General features: G+C 45.2%; 1 protein-coding gene across 1 annotated transcript in view; it reads left to right on the top strand.

Moving 5' to 3' along the window:
- GNA12 (G protein subunit alpha 12) overlaps positions 1-16,030 on the top strand; it is a 134,781-nt gene that overhangs the window by 61,253 nt on the left and 57,498 nt on the right. The window contains exon 4 of the mRNA XM_046666490.1: positions 11,005-11,220. Within this exon, the coding sequence (XP_046522446.1) occupies positions 11,005-11,220 (216 nt within the window). The remainder of the gene's footprint in view (positions 1-11,004; positions 11,221-16,030) is intronic.

Genomic DNA, 16,030 nt, shown 5'->3' with positions numbered 1-16,030 from the left:
TGAGGGCTGGCTCTCATTGAGTTTCTTTATGACAACTGTTTGAAATTCTCTGTCATTTAGGTTATAAATTTCTGTGACTTCAGGATTGGTTTCCAAAGACTTGTCATTTTCCTTATGTTATTTTCTTTATGGTGTTTCTTGAATTGATCCTTTGCTAGTGCATTTGTGGTAGTATCAGGTCTCAGATTCCACCTGCCACTGTTGGAGGATGGGCAGGAGCTGTGTTTTCTGATCCTGACCTGTCTGCTGAAATTTGTGCTGGTAGGGCTGCTCTGTATTTGCACCCTGGCTGAAACCACTCGGCAGATGGTGCATGCACATGCAGGTGGGGCCTCTCTGCTCTGCCAGGGGATTGCTCTCATGTGGCACCGCTGCACTAGGTGGGAGGAGAGGGGCGCTTTCTTTCGCACACAGGCTGGCTCTGCACTCGTGGGTTTAGCTGAGCTGCTGAGCCTAGTGGGGGCTCCTTTGCGAGGGCTGAGCCGCTCCACTTGGTGGGGAGAATTCCTATGGATGAGGCTGCCGCGGCATGGTGGGCACTCCCACAGGCTGGGTTACCACTCTGAAAGTGTTTGCATGCAGGCCAGGCTGCCCCTGCCTCCTCTTACAGTTGCACTGGCCACTGTGTGAGGACCCATGACCTAGATCACTGCTGCCAGGGAGATGGAGGGATCCACTCTCCTAGTTCCACTGCTTCCCGGGGTCCAGTCCCCCCACCCTCGGATGTATGGCTGCATGGATCTCTCAGACATCCTGTTGTGCTGTGTAGGGAATCCTCTTGGTTAATGAATGTCCGTTTAGTTGTACCTTAGAGGGGAGAGGCAAAGGGGACAACTCACTCCACCGTGATGCTGACGTCTTCCAAGAGATTTCTGTTTATATGGACAGGAATTGATGATAACTCCTCCATCACATTCAGGGCTCTCCTGATTTAGAAACTTCTTCTAAGAACTCAGACTAAATATTTTAAATTCTCCTTTATGCCTTGATATGAAGTGTTTTCTTGGAAGTGTTGACTGATCCTCGTCCTCTGATTGGAAGCAAGGCACTTTATAAATTCAAACGTGCTTGGGAAATTCAAGCATTTTTATTATTAGTGGTTACTTTATTGTTATTTTATCTATTTAATTATTTATTCATTTATTTAGCTTATCATTTATTAATGTTTATTTTATTATTAATAGGACCTAGAGGAAAAAAATGAATGCTTATATAAAAGCTTATTTGAAGTATAGAAGACAAATGTCTATTAATTTTCTATTTTTTTCCTGACTTTCGGTTGTCAATATGTGTGTGTGCATATATATATATATTTGCTTCAATCTCAGTTGCTGCTTCTTGTGATTTCTCTTGGAGCTACAGTTTGAAGATGTGACTGGTTAGATATTATTGGAGGACAGTTTTAGCAAAGCAAACAGACCAATTAAAAAAAAACAATTTTTAGAAAATTAAAGGAAAATGAAAAGTTACCTAGTACAAATGGCCAATTGGTATAGCCTTTCTGGAGAACAGTTGAGTAATACTTATCAAAAGCCTCAAAAATGTGTGTATGCTTTTTGACCTAGCAATTCCATGATTCATCTTGTAGGAACTCATCACTAGAGGATAGTCAGATGTGTATCAGGGGTTTCCTTGCATCACTGTTCATACTTCCCATGCTTTGGAAACAATTTAGATGTTCAGCAACAGGGCATCAGCTTAATTATAGCATGTCTCGTGTTGGATTACTGTGCAGTGATTACAGATCTTGAAATTTTGAAATATTTAATGACATGGTATATGCTAGATTGACATATTGCTAGAAGTATTTTTAAAGATTTGTGAAATTTTTATATATGCACACAGAATTTTTATAAAGAATGAGATAACATTCTAAGATGTTAACAAAAGTTATTTCTAGGTAGTGATTTTTTTTTGAGGATTAATTTTCTTCTTCATGCATTTCTATGTTTCCTCTATTTTCTCCTCTAAAAATATCTTTGTTATCAGAAAGAAACAAATTCTATTTTAAGATATGTTCCCATACAGCAGTGCTGTCCAACAGAAATGTAATGTGAGCCACAAATGCAAGCCATTATGTACATTAAATTAGCCACCTTAGGAAAGGTGAAAATAAATAAAATTAATTTTAATAATATATTTTAATAACCCATAATGCTGTCATCTCAACATGTAATCAATATTAAAAGAAAGATATTTACATTTACTTTTCATACCAAGTCTTTGTAATCCAGTATGTATTTATAGCACATCTCAATTCAGACTGGCCACCTTTCCACTGCTCTGTAGTCACGGGTGGCTAGGGGCTACCCTGCTGGACAGAGCAGCCATAGGATGTCCTAATTCCGTGCTAAGACATGAGTGAAGCTTTTTTTACTGTTTGGAGATTAAGGGAGGATCTGAACTTGCTAAATTCCCTCTAATTTAGGCAGGTGTACAGCATATCCTATACTTCTAGATTTAATTACTGTTTTTTAAGAACATTCTACAGAATACCAGAAATGTTGAGTCCTCGAAGGTGGAGTCCAGTCTCATTCTAGTCTCAGTGCTGGCTGTCAGCTCTATGAAAAACTGGCAGCAGACAGGACAACCTCCACCTCCGTCCTTTCTTTGCTCCCGTATCTCCCCAGATATACCCAGGGAGGTATAGAATGTAGGTAAACAACACTCATGTTTGAACCACTCAGTCCCACTTAATGGCTGCGTGACTTTGAGCTTCAGTTTCCTCGTCTGTGAAATGGGCATGATACTGTTCCTCACGGTGTTTTAAAGACGAAATGAGCTAATGAGCGTCAAGCACTTGATACAGTATGTTCACCTGACACGCGCTCAGTGTGGTAGATGATAACATGTTATTGTAGCATCTCTGAAACAGTCTTTTGATTGTTGGAAGAGCATGCATTTCATATATGTTTGCATCTGCTCATCTGACACCTTGGTCAGAATTTGCGCTTTGCGGAAAGAGCATTTTTGTGACCTCTGAGCCTTCATTTACCACAGTGTGCCAAGGCCCCAAGCCTCATCACGTTGGAAGCTGTGGCACTTATTCAGGAATAGGGTTCTATGTGCATTTCATGGGGGTACAGCCACCACCACAAACTCATCTGATCTTTGGACAAGTGAAAAGCGGTCTTTCTAAAGTGAATGTTAACCGCTTATCTGTGCCGGGGTCTTTAGTGGTAGGAAATGCTGTGTGAGAGCTCTCTGGTTCCCAGACCTCACCTTACAGGCCGAGATGACCCTGACAAACTGGCCAGAATTGTGTTTCATCAAAACAAATCTAGTGACACTATCCCGAACAGACAAAGATTTCACAGTTTTCTCGCACCTCCTCACGAAGCGTCTTTCCACTTTGTTAGCACTTCTTCCCCAAACCCAACTCATTGCTATTTGGACTTCTGACACGCAGCCCAGTTCCCTTAGATTTGATGGTGGTGGAGGCACAGGAAAGGGCCACCTTCATGGCAGGCTCAGCTACAGGGGTCTGGCCCGGTGGCTCTCAGACCACGCTCCACAGTAAAAAATATATTTACCGTTGGGACTTTGTGTGTGTTCACGTGTGTACACACACTCACGTATACGTGTCCATCCATATAGACATCTCTGTGTATTCTGGTATCTATTATAACTAAAGTTCTATGAAACACTTTCTTGCCTTTACTATTTACAGTTCATTCAGATACTTACCGTCATTTTCTGCTTCATTTTCTGCATGCTCACAGTTATTTCACAACGTGGCTCCTGAATTTGGAACACACTGAATTAGCACAGTAAGCTATGTTACCTGTTTGTAGTGTTTACAGAATTTTTTCCCTTTGGAATGATATTTAGTATTTATTTATTCACAGATTTCTTTAATATTCTCTGTGCTCAACAGGAAGGCTTCGTCTCCCCTCATACCATTTAGTTGAAATGTTTAGTCAAAGTAGATTCCAGGGCTTATCGCCTGACACCTGGAGAGTAGAAGAGAGAACGGTTGGTCCATACGTGGCTCCAGGAGACGATTTCACAATCTCCAGCCTGCTGGCTTTTGGTTCTGCAATCCAGCATGACTTTTCACATTCTGGTTAAGAGATCTGAAGACATCTGCCCTGATGCTGAATTCCTTTTTTTTTTTTTTCTTTACTTTTAGGAGAACTAACCTTTTCTAGGCAACTGGAAAAAAAGTAATGATGATAATTTGCTTCTCCCACGCACTCCCTAAGCCTAGAATTTTTCCTCCAGTTCCGTCTGTTTCCTGAAAATTTTACCTTGGATTTCCCATTGTCCCATTACATTGAATTTGTCCTAAACTTACCTAAATCTCAGTCACCCCCAGCCATCTCCACCTCTGGACTCAACTTGGGAGAACCGGTTAGCCGTCTTCTGGTTGTGCAAACGCTCTCAGCTTCGCCCTGCTCTCCATGTTTGGTGAATTCTGTTCTCTTGCTTTATAGCTCATCTTCCTTTTGTGTCATCCCCTCATGTGGGGGCCTCGGCATCACCTTCTGATGGCCCTCCCCACCTGTACTCGCTCCCTCCCCACAGCCACCCCTTGCACTCCGCCTGGTCAGGCTCCTTTCCAGATCCTTTGATTGTTCCCTGTTTCTTACAGAATGAATTCTAGACTGCTTAGCTCACCGCAGTCTGCCTCTAACCTGCCCCTTTCACCAATGGTGACATTTCCGACTGTCCTGTGACATTTCTCCTCCTTCTGTTTGTGATGTTTTTCTCCGGCCTACGCATCGGATGCTCTGCTCTGCTTCTGTGATTGTACTGAAAGCTCTCTGAGCGGGCGCCACATTTACCACCCTTCTGGTTTTTCACCATCACCTGGCACTTCTTTGCGCAAGGCAAACCCTCAGTATAATTGCAGGTAGAGCCCTAGGTGGCTTTCCTAGTGAAGCGACATGGAGAGGAATAGCCTGTTGTCTGTTGTATTAGAACAATGCCTTTGTTCCCAAAAAGCCCACATGAGGAGGTATGGTCAGCCGCAGTCTGGACCAGGAGGCCCTCCAGTTTTCTGTCGTAAATACAGTGGCGCTCTGATGACCGGTCCGGCTGCTTGCGGCTGCCTTTCTCACTTTTTCTCCGACCTCTAAATTAGGAGATAGCCTCCACTTCAGTTTTAGAGAGAAACCAAGAGGAGACATCCGCCTTTGCTTGCTGGACTCATTAACTTAAAGAAATGTATCCTGTTTACATTTCTTTTATTTGGATGGTGGCCAAAGGCAAACAACCCGGCCTCGTGGGTTTCTGAAAAAAACAGAGCTTTCCAAGTACGCATGCTGCTGTCTAATTGGGCGATCATTGAAAACCATAATATTTTCTTAGGGTAACTGTTTCATTCTATAGAAAAAGCTATTTCGATCTACTAGCATTTTCTGTCTATCTTAGCTTTAGTGTTTATTGCGGGAAGATTTTAGTAAGGAATGGCTAATCTGAAGAGCTTCGGGTTGGTTAGGGGCTAAACTAACAAAATCTATTTCGAAATGAGATGAGGGGATTTGCAGTTTTTGTTCTTCATGCATTAAAACCGAAAACCCCCAATCTACACCCCCAGCGCACGGGGGATCTCGTCTCTGACCAGAAGTTTAAATTGCTGTATTTGTAAGTTGTCTTAAAAATGTGCTCTCTGAACAGTTTGAAGTGCTACATAGTGTTGAGATGAAGTCATCCAACTGCTAAGACTTTAACTGTTTATATTTGCGTGGCTGGATAAAATGCATGGTTATCGAGAAAATTAATGCTTCAGTAACACTGTTAGCGAAAGAAGGGCCTGCCCTGCGGCCGTGCATGGGACTTAAGTGACTTCTCTTCTGCCTGAATTTTCTTCTGTTTCTTATGAGCGTATATAGATTTTAGGGTTTTCTTTCTGTTTCTTATGAGCGTATATAGATTTTAGGGTTTTCTTTCCTTTTCTTATGAGCGTATATAGATTTTAGGGTTTTCTTCTTTTTCTTATGAGCGTATATAGATTTTAGGGTTTTCTTCTTTTTCTTATGAGCGTATATAGATTTTAGGGTTTTCTTCTTTTTCTTATGAGCGTATATAGATTTTAGGGTTTTCTTTCCTTTTCTTATGAGCGTATATAGATTTTAGGGTTTTCTTGGCTTTTGTGTTTTAGGAAACTGGACTTCTATTGGAAAAGGATAACAGCACGACGTTTTATTATTTTAGTATGCCTGCTATGTTAGTAGCTTACTTTGAAGACATTAGCAACTCTGTATAATGAGGGTGACACGTGTACCTCTCAGTTGTGCAGAAGTGCAGGAAACGGAACCTTTGCAGAGACCTTAGGCGCTCTCCGAAAAGGAAGAAGCAGACTCAGATTTTAAGCAGATGTCCCAAAGTGGAAAACTCCCCTAAGGCCTCAGTTTCGTATATTTGGAACAAAGTTGGCAGAGAGTGGCTTTTGACTAGAACAATTTACAAGGGCAAAAGACATCTCTTTTTTCTTGATGCCGTTTTTCTCCAAGCGAAGTGAATAAGATGCAGAAAATGGCCTGTAGCTAACTGGTATAATTCAAAGTTCGTTAGCAGTTTCGCCAATTTCCCTGGGTTTTTAAGAAGAGAAATAAGGAGCTTTTTCTTCGGGTTTGGGTGAAGTTAATTTGGACCGGCTCCAGCTTGCCTGGGTGGCAGTGTGCAGTGGGAACACAGGCTGCTTTGGGATGGACTGGTTTTTTTTAAGCCAAACCGACGTTCGCCCCAATAATTAGGGAAGGCCTGGTTTGTGCAGTGGTGAAAGCAGTCTTGGTAACGATTGCCCAGCCTTCTCAGTCCACTTTGGTTCCCTGCCTTGGTCTAAACGAAAACTCCCCGGGGAGCGGAGGCTCAATTTAACTCTGGAGTGAGGTGGTGCTCCTTGTGAAGCTAAACTTTTTCATGTGCTAAAGAGCACTGAAAAGAGATCTGTGTGTGCGACCAGATTCGCTGTGTTTGAGTGTGTGAGCAGGGCTGTGACGAATGGTCTGTGGGGTGGCTGCCTGCCTGGGGCGCAGGTGGAGGCTGAGATCCTGACCCAGCTCCTTGGCCAGGCGTGGGGCCCCATCTGCCCGGATGGCGGGGACCCTCCCTCTGATTTGCACAAAGATCTGTGACCCTTTGCCAAGAATCTCGCCAGAGAAATCTCTTCTACCTTCTCCATGCTTTTTGTTGTGCATTGTGTGGAGAATATGAAACATCTTTGTTTTCTTGGGTTCTGGAACCTTTTCAGCATTGTCCTTTTGGGCAGGTGGAGTTTGGTGTGGTGCCATCAGAGAAAGTGGGGGATGGGAATGACCCAGAGGCAGGAATGTGTTGGTGGGGGGTGTAGACAGAGAGGAAGGAGAGCTGAGAATGTGTTTAAATCATATTTCCCCTCTGGTTAGATTCTAATCCGCTGTTGCCGCTTGTTGAAATTAACGGGTGCTTCAAAAGCTGCGTTTGAGACCCGTCTGGGGTTAGGAATTTCCGAGCCTCATCTTCCTGATCTCTCTTCCCTTGGCCTCTAGTAACCTTCCCTTTCCACACCATGTAATTGGAGCATATATTGCCATGATTGCTGGTTAACTTTTTTTTTTAACTTTTTGTTTTGAAATAATTATAGGTTCGCAGGAAATTGCAAAGATAGTACAGAAAGGTATCATCCAGTTTTCCCCAGTGGTTACATTTTATATCACTATAGTACAAGATCAAAACCAGGAAATTGACATGTACAATATACAATGTATGTGTGTAATTCTGACCTGTTATCTCATGTGCAGATTTGTGTAACCAACACTGCTCTCAAGACGCGCAACTGCTCCATCCACAGAGATCTCCCTCCAGCCACCCCTTTATGGTCACACCCACCCACCTTCCTCTACCATCCCTAATCCCACTAAATCTGTTCTCCATCTCTATAATTTTGTCATCTCAAGAATGTTATATAAACAGAATCACATAGTATGTGACCTTTTGAGATTGTTTTTTTTTTTTTCACTCAGCGTAGTTCCCTTGACACCCATCTAAGTTCTTGAGGATATCAGTAGTGCATTCTTTTTTATTGCCGAGTCGTTTCCATGGTACAGAGGGTACCACAGTTTAACCATTTATCTCTTGAAGGACATCTGGGTTGTTTCCAGTTTTTGGCTATCATGGATAAAGCTGCTGTGAACATGCCTGCACAGGTTTTTATGTGGACAGAAGTTGTCATTTCTCTGGGATAAATGCCCAGCAGTGAGATTGCTGGGTTGTATGATAAGTATATGTTTAATTTTTGAAGACACTGGAAAACTATGTGATTGGCAAATGTTTTCTCCCAGTCCATAGCTTGTCTTTTCAGCCTCTTAAGAGAGTCTTTTGCAAAGCAAAAGTTTTAATTTTGATGAAGTCCAATTTATTGATAGTTTTCTTCTATGAATCATGTATTTCGTGTCATGTCTAAGAACTGTGTACCAAGCTGTAGTCGTGAAGATTTTCTCCTATGCTGTGGTTTTATGCTTGGAGTTCCTTTTGTCTGAGATGTGAAGTTTAGGTCAAGGTTCTTTTTTTTCTTTGCCTGTGGATGTCCAGTTGCTCTGACGTCATTTGTTGAAAAGGCCGTTCTTCCTCCATTTAATTGCTTTTGGATCTTTACAAAAACCAATTGGCCGTACTCGTGTGGGACCATCTTTGGGTTCTCTGTCATGTCCTGTTGATCTGCGTGTCTGTTCCTTCACCAGTGCCACACAGTCTTGATGACTGCAGCTTGTAAAGTAAGTCTTGAAATTGGGTAGAGCGATTTCTCCCACTTAATTTTTCTTTTTAAAGATTGTTTTAGCTAATCTAGTGCTTTCCATGTACATTTTAGAATAATCATATCTATATCCATAAAAGGTTCTACTGGGGTTTTATAGAAATTATGTGAGGCCTGTATATTAATCTGGAGAGAACTGACGTCACTGTGGAGCCTCCAGTTCGTGCACATGTGTCCCTCCATTTATTAGATCTTCTTTGATTTCTTTCATCCGTGTTTTGTAGTTGTCAGCATACAAGTCCTGCACATGTTTTGTTAGATTTATACCTAAGTGTTTTTTTTCTTTAGTGATTTTAAACTTTTATTTCCACATGCTCATTATTAGTATGTGGAAAGACGGTTGAGTGTTGTGGGTTGATTTTATATCCGCTGACCTTGCTGAGTTTGCTTGAATTCCAGGAGGGTTTTTGGTAGATTCGTTGGGGTTTTCTACGTAGATCATCATTTCATCTGCAAATAGGCTTAGTTTTGTTTTTTCCTCTCTGATCCGTACCTCTTATAAGTCTTGTCTTCCCCTGGCCACACCGGCTGGAGCTTGCAGTGCCATGTTGAACAGCCGTGATGAACGTGGGCAGCCCTGCCTGGTTCCCGGCCACAGAGCGAAAGCTTTCAGTCTTTTTTCCATTCATGGTGATGTCAGCTGGAGCTTTTTACTCAGTGTTCTTTATCAGCTTAAGGGAGTTCTCCTCTCTCTATTCCTAGTTTTCTGAGAGTTTTCATCATAAATGGGTGTTAATTTTTTTAATTCCTGTGTCTGTCCCTTTAGCCAGATTCTGAGTTTCTGGAGGTCGGACACTGCTTCATAAATGTTTTGTTTCCCACAGCACCGAGCTCGGTGCTTTGCCCTGAGGAAGCACCGAACACATGTTTGTGGGTCACTAGGACGGGGCATGGTCCCCGACGGCGCACCCTGGGAGGGAATCAGCGAACATCTCCAGCCAGACAGGCCTGGCCCGCGGGGTCCGGCCGAGAGGCTGCGGTATTCTTTTCACTCACCATTACCGTTCGATTCAGCGGTTGACGGCGGAAAGGGAAGTCATGGGCACCACACTGATGCTCCAGGGGTGTGAAGCAGGCAGAACTGGTTCCTCCCCTCTGCCCCAGGTGTTGGAAGTCAAACCTTTAGGATAACTGCCAACTAAAAACCATTGAGTTGTACGCTGTAAATGGAGAATTGTGTGTTATGTGACTTACAGTCGAATACAGCTGTTATTTTTTTAGAAAAGTAAGTCCCAAGTGGGCAGTGATGTCCTGGTGGTCTCTGTGCTGGGCGGCAGGGGACTGCTGTCTGTTGTTCCTCGTCCCGCCAGACCTCTTTGAGCCAGTGAAGGCTTCTCCGGAGAAGGGGGCACCCCTCCCTGCTTTTTACTCACTCCAGGATCGATGGTGCCAGGACATTCGCTGGGTCACCTCAGAAGAACTCAGAAACGCCCTTAGATATTGTGTTGCTGACTTTGGAGCACTAACCTAAGCATGATGGAATAGACTCCTCACTGCCCAGTGAGCCATTGTCACCAGGACGGTATTGTCCACAGTCCGGGTGCTTTCCCTCAGGCTGTTTTAGCTTAGGCTGTTTCTCCATCCCCTTGACTCTGTCAGTGAGGTAAGAAAAGGGCAGAAAATACTAACTTTATTTTTAACAGTGAGGAAATAAGCAAAAGAATGAAAACTAGTTTCTCATCCCCATGAACAATGGGAGCATTAAATCTGGAACGTGACCCCCGGCTCCTTTTGCAGGGGGCGGGCCGACTTGTGTCTGCTTTAGTCTTTTCCTGTCTCAGGACCGCTGGCTGCCTGTGTGTGGCTGTTCTCCCGCTCGTTCTGAGCTGGACCAAGCACTTGGATCCTTCTGGTGCTGAGGAGCCACTGGATTTCAGGGATCATGGTGGTGGCAGCTCTGATGGTCGTCGTTGTTTCAGAACACTGCCGCCTTTACTGACGGGGCTCCTTCCTAGTGTTTGTTTTGTTGAGTTTGTGGCCACTTTTTTCCCACCAGTTGTCTTCCTGCCAGGACCTCTCCAACCGAGTGACAGCCAAGGCAGACCTGTCGTGTGGTGTGTGTCCACGTCTGTCTGGCACAGTCACGTTCCTGGGAGTTAAGCCGTTTGCACCGTGACAAAACAAACCAAGAGACGAGTTCTGGTTGCGAGTGTGATAGCTTGTGAGGTTCTTGCTTTATGGCAGTGGTGCCCACGTCGAGGTTCTCTGCCCTCAGTTAGTCTTGGGCCCACAATTAAATCCTTCTTGTGTCTTTTGTTTCCCAGGGTTCAAGAGTTCTTGTGGATGCGCGAGACAAGCTTGGCATTCCTTGGCAGCACTCGGAAAACGAAAAGCATGGGATGTTCCTCATGGCCTTCGAGAACCGAGCGGGGCTGCCCGTGGAGCCCGCCACCTTCCAGCTGTACGTGCCCGCTCTGAGCGCGCTCTGGAGGGACTCTGGCATCAGGGAGGCCTTCAGCCGGAGGAGCGAGTTCCAGCTGGTGAGTGAGCCGCTCGCTGGGCCTCGCGCCTCTGCTTTACCCGCCTCATTTTGACCGTTAGTAGCGTTGCCTTAAAAACTCTGCTAAAGGACAGGCGAGCTGTAAATTGCTGTAAATCCTAATATCCAGCAACAAAAGCACACAATGCAGGCACACTAGGCTATCTCAGTGGTTCAAGAGGGAGCAAAATTACTTCCTTCAGGCTAAGTAAATGTTCTTGTTCAAGGAACATGAAGAATTTTTAAAGTAGTGAAGATCGGCCTTAACTCAAGGAGCTCACGTCTTTTAGATCTCACTCACAGTGGGAAATGAACGCCTCCGTATAACAGCTTTCCAGCTTGTACTGTCTGCATCCTGCTGGCGAGTCCCGGATGCTCCAGATCAGTGCCTGGGAGCTCCCCTCCAGGTTGTGCCCTGCGATTCCTTCCTTTCATTTTAAGGTCTGAAAGTTTCAGAAAGCCCAGTTGTCTTCGTTGTTTAGATCATTTAGGATACGAGGCTGTAAATGGAAAATTTGCGTCTTCAGCCTGTTTGTGTCTTGTTTTTTTCTAACTATCCTTCAACATTAACAGTATATGAAGAAAAGCATCAGACTTCTCCTCTGGTTAGAATAGATGTGCCCAGCTGATGTCAGTGCGCCCCCAGGGTACCCAGAAACACCCCAACTTTCACACGCTGTGCCCCCTGAGATCCAGGGCCCAAGCTTGAGGGCATCGGTCCTTGCCTTTCTTTATAGTGTTGCCACAGTATGAATTTATTTTTAAATAGCAGAGTCTTGAGTTTTCCCTATTTTCAGACTTCACATAAATGCTTTCATTCCGTGTGTATTCTTCTGTGACTTGCACTTTTCACTCAACATTTTGAGATTTATCCACGTAATGTGTGTGACTGCGGTCCTTTGTTTTTGCTGCTGTGTCCTGTTGCATGGTGTGAATATCTTAGGACTCATCATTCTCTCATAGGTGCACTTTGCGATTGTGTTCCATGTTTTGTTATTACAAGCAGAACAGCTGTGATCGTTCTCATGTGCCCCCAGGTGCGCGTGTTGAAGGGTTTCTCTAGGATGCATATCGTGGAGTAGGATTGCCCGGTTGTAGGGCATATTTACCTCTAAATGGACAACATAATCAAATTATTTTCCACAGTGCTTGTACCGCTTTGCCTCTACCAGCAGTAGAAGAGTTCCTGTTGCTTTCATCCTTGCCAATATTTAGTGTTACCAGACTTTACATTTTTTAGTTATATCTCCTTATGGTTTAATTGGAATCTCCCTGATTTATTGGCTATATATGTTTTCTCTTCGGGGAAACGCCTGTTCGTGTCTTTCGCCAATTTTTCCTAATGAGCTATTTGTATTCTTTTCATTTATTTGAGAGGTTCTGCATGTGGTCTGCCTAGTAATCCTTTCAGTTCAGTTTCCACACACTCTTCGCCGGGTCCCCTGATGCTGCCGTCTTACACGACCAAGTGCAGTCATCAAAACCAGCAGATTGAGATCGGTGCAGTGCTGCCATCTAACCCGCACACCTTCCTCGGATTTACCCGCTGTCCCTCTCGTGCCCTTCTTAGGTGCCGGGGTCCAGCTCCGGGCCCCCCCTGCAGTTAGTTGTCCGCTCTCCTTAGTCTCTGGTCTGTGACAGTCCCTCAGCCTGTCCTTGATTTCCATGACCTTGACACTTTGAAAGAGCACCGATCAGTTATTTTGTAGTACGTCCCTATTGGGTTTGTCTGGAGTTTTCTCGTCGTTAGAACGAGATGTGTTTTTTGGCAAGAAAACCACAGAAGTGATGCTGTGTCCACTTGGGGCATCATATCGGGGGTCTGTGCTGTGGATACCTTCAGTTCTGGTGACTGAGCCTTGACCCTCGGCCAGGGCGGCCTTCGCCAGGTCTCTCCCCCACACAGCAGCTGTCGTTCTCTGCGTTATTGATAAACTCTTGGGCAGATACTCTGAGGCAGTGCAGATGGCCTGTTTCTCCTCGTGCTTTTGCCACTAACTTTAATGCCCAGCGGTGGATCCGAAGGATGACATTTTCATAACCCTTTTTCACTTTCACATTCTTGCTCAAGTTAAGTTTAGAAATTAAGGTGCAAGAGTCAAAGAAGTGGAAGACGTGGCTGCCATAGAAAGGAAATGTTGGTCTTCTGAAGGGCAGGGATATCAGAAACAGCTCGGGATGCAAGGCAATGTCCCAGTGTGAACCGGGGGTTTACGTCTTTTTCCCCCATAAACTCCCATGGTCTGGGGAAGCAGACTCTGGTCCATTCAGAACGCAGATGGAGATTGCTATTATCAGTTGAGAATTTACCAAAGACGCAAATAGAAACATCCAGAGCTGATTCTTGATGACTGGTGTCAGTAAGTGTTCCGTCAGGGATATCGGTGTTACGGGGTGGTTTTGTCAGACTTGTCGTTTGCCTCCTTCTCTGGGATACAGGGCTCTGGAGCTGGGCGGGATCTCCTGGCTGAGTGAGCCTGGTCTTGTTAGAAGTGGGAAGAGGCCCAGAGAGCTGTGGCTTGCCCCAGGCCGTCTCTTCCTCGTAATCACCATGCGGAGGATGGGCCTGAAGTGCCGTCTGCTTCTCTCCCCCCATTCCTCTATTCCCGAATGTTTCCAGAGCACTTACTGTGTGCTGGGCACTGTGCTGTGTGCTGGGCATGCCGCAGTCTAAGACCGAAACTGAGCCTGTCGCCAGAGAGCCTTTAATGTCGACCTCCGCCTGGCGTGTGGTTAGGGCGCCACGAGGTGCGTCAGGGGTCGGCCCGGTGTTTTGATCCGACGTTCTGAAGGTACGGCTGCTGAAAAGTGTTCTCTTCAAGTCTAGTGTGTATTTTGAAAGACCTTAACATCCAAAGGCAAATGTGACACTGTTAGTTTTGTTTGTTGGGTGGTAGATACATGAGTGTGTGTTATTCCTACACTTTGTACTTTTCCATATTTTCCTTTTTATTTAAAACATTGTGTGAGGGGCTGGCCCTGTGGCCAAGTGGTTAAGTTCACGCGCTCCGCTGCAGGCGGCCCAGTGTTTCGTTGGTTCGAATCCTGGGCGCAGACATGGCACTGCTCATCAAACCACGCTGAGGCGGCGTCCCACATGCCACAACTAGAAGGACCCACAACGAAGAATATACAACTATGTCCCGGGGGGCTTTGGGGAGAAAAAGGAAAAAAAAAAATTTAAAAAAAATATCTGGGTAATAGGCCCTTCGTAGTCATTGTTAAGATATCCAGTTGCCGCAAAGTGTGAAGAGCAGAAGCCTCTGAATGCAGCGAGGTCAGCGCTCCCCTCGTCCCCATCTTCAGCAGGCCTGGGCTTTCTCTTCCCAGAGGATCTTTCTCTCAGGGTCAAAAGCCTCTCCAGGGCAATGTTTCAGCAACTTGTTTTTTGTGTTTTTTTCCTCCCGGGGCGACAGAACTCTCAGAGCCTTTGGCGGTGTCTCAGGGAGAGACCCAGCTGCTTTGAGAGCTGCTGTCAGCCAGGTGTTAGATTTTTCCTGTTTCCTCTGACCTGTTAGTTTTTCTTGCTCTTCCAGGCAGAGGCAGAAACAGGAAGAGCAAGAAGAAAGGCTGTGTCTGCTGACTGCGTCAGGGACCCTCTCTCCTCACGGGGAGGAGGGTGGGCATGCCGGTAGGAGTGCCCCTTCCTGCTCCCAAGAGGAGAAAGCCTTGCCCTTCTCCTCACCCATCCCTGTTCCCACATAGTCACTGATGTCAGCTGCCATTTGCACACAGGATTTGGTAGAACCTCTGTGGCTTAATCAAAAAGGAAGGAAGATAGCTTCCATGTTAGACCTTATCTTTTAAAACACCTTTAAGTGAGACACAGCAAGACTCTACACAGAGAGATTGTTGTCATAAGTATAATATAAATGTCTACTCATAAGCCGTTTTTTTAATAAAAGAGAATTTTGAATTTTTTAAGTACATCTTGCAAATTACCATTAATGTGCTTATAATACAGCATATGGATAATATTTCCATGGTTTATCTACTTCTATTACACCTTTTAATTTGGGGTCTAGTTCGTTAGGATGGTACAGCATAGGCACATTGGTTGTCTTTTACGTACGCCTGCGCTGGTGATGACCGTGAATACGTATGTCGTGGTCCTCCTTGCTGGGCAGCGTGGTGGGTGTTCTTTCACAGAGCCCTTCCTGTGTGCCAGGCACTGTGCTCAGGTCAAGTCCCATTTCCTCAAGAACCTGGTTAGACAGACAGACAGACAGACAAGCAAATAAATGCAATAGAATGTGATAAGAAGTATAATTGAGGAACATACAGGGTACGTTAGGCATAAAGGGAGAAAAGTAGACGATTCTGCATGGCAGGAAGGGGTCGAGGAGGTGCCTTTAGAGAAGATTTTCTAACAATTGGGTAGGAATGAACCACGGAGACAGCTGGGAGTGAGATGACACAAGAATCATTGTAAAAGAGAAAAAGAGATATGGGGGGCCGGCCCCGTGGCCGAGTGGTTAAGTTTGCGTATTCTGCTTCGGCGGCTCAGGGTTTCACTGGTTCAGATCCTGGGCACAGACCTGGCATGGCTCGTCAGGCCATGCTGGGGCAGCATCCCACATGCCTCAACTAGAAGGACCCAGAGCTAAAAATACACAGCTATGTACCGGGGGGCTTTGGGGAGAAGAAGGAAAAATGAAATCTTAAAAAAAAAAAAGATACGGGACTGCGAAGGCACCTGGGAGCTGCAGAAACTCAGTGTGGCTGGAGAGCAGTGGGTGCCGCCCCTGGGGAGTCAGGCAGGCGGTGGACATGGCCAGAGAGCAGTGGGGGCCGCCCCTGGGGAGTCAGGC

This window comes from Equus quagga, chromosome 7 (genome assembly GCF_021613505.1).
Source record: "Equus quagga isolate Etosha38 chromosome 7, UCLA_HA_Equagga_1.0, whole genome shotgun sequence".
NCBI classification, from domain to species: domain Eukaryota; kingdom Metazoa; phylum Chordata; class Mammalia; order Perissodactyla; family Equidae; genus Equus; species Equus quagga.
Note: the sequence above shows the minus strand (reverse complement) of the source record. Positions and strands in the feature narration are given on the sequence as shown.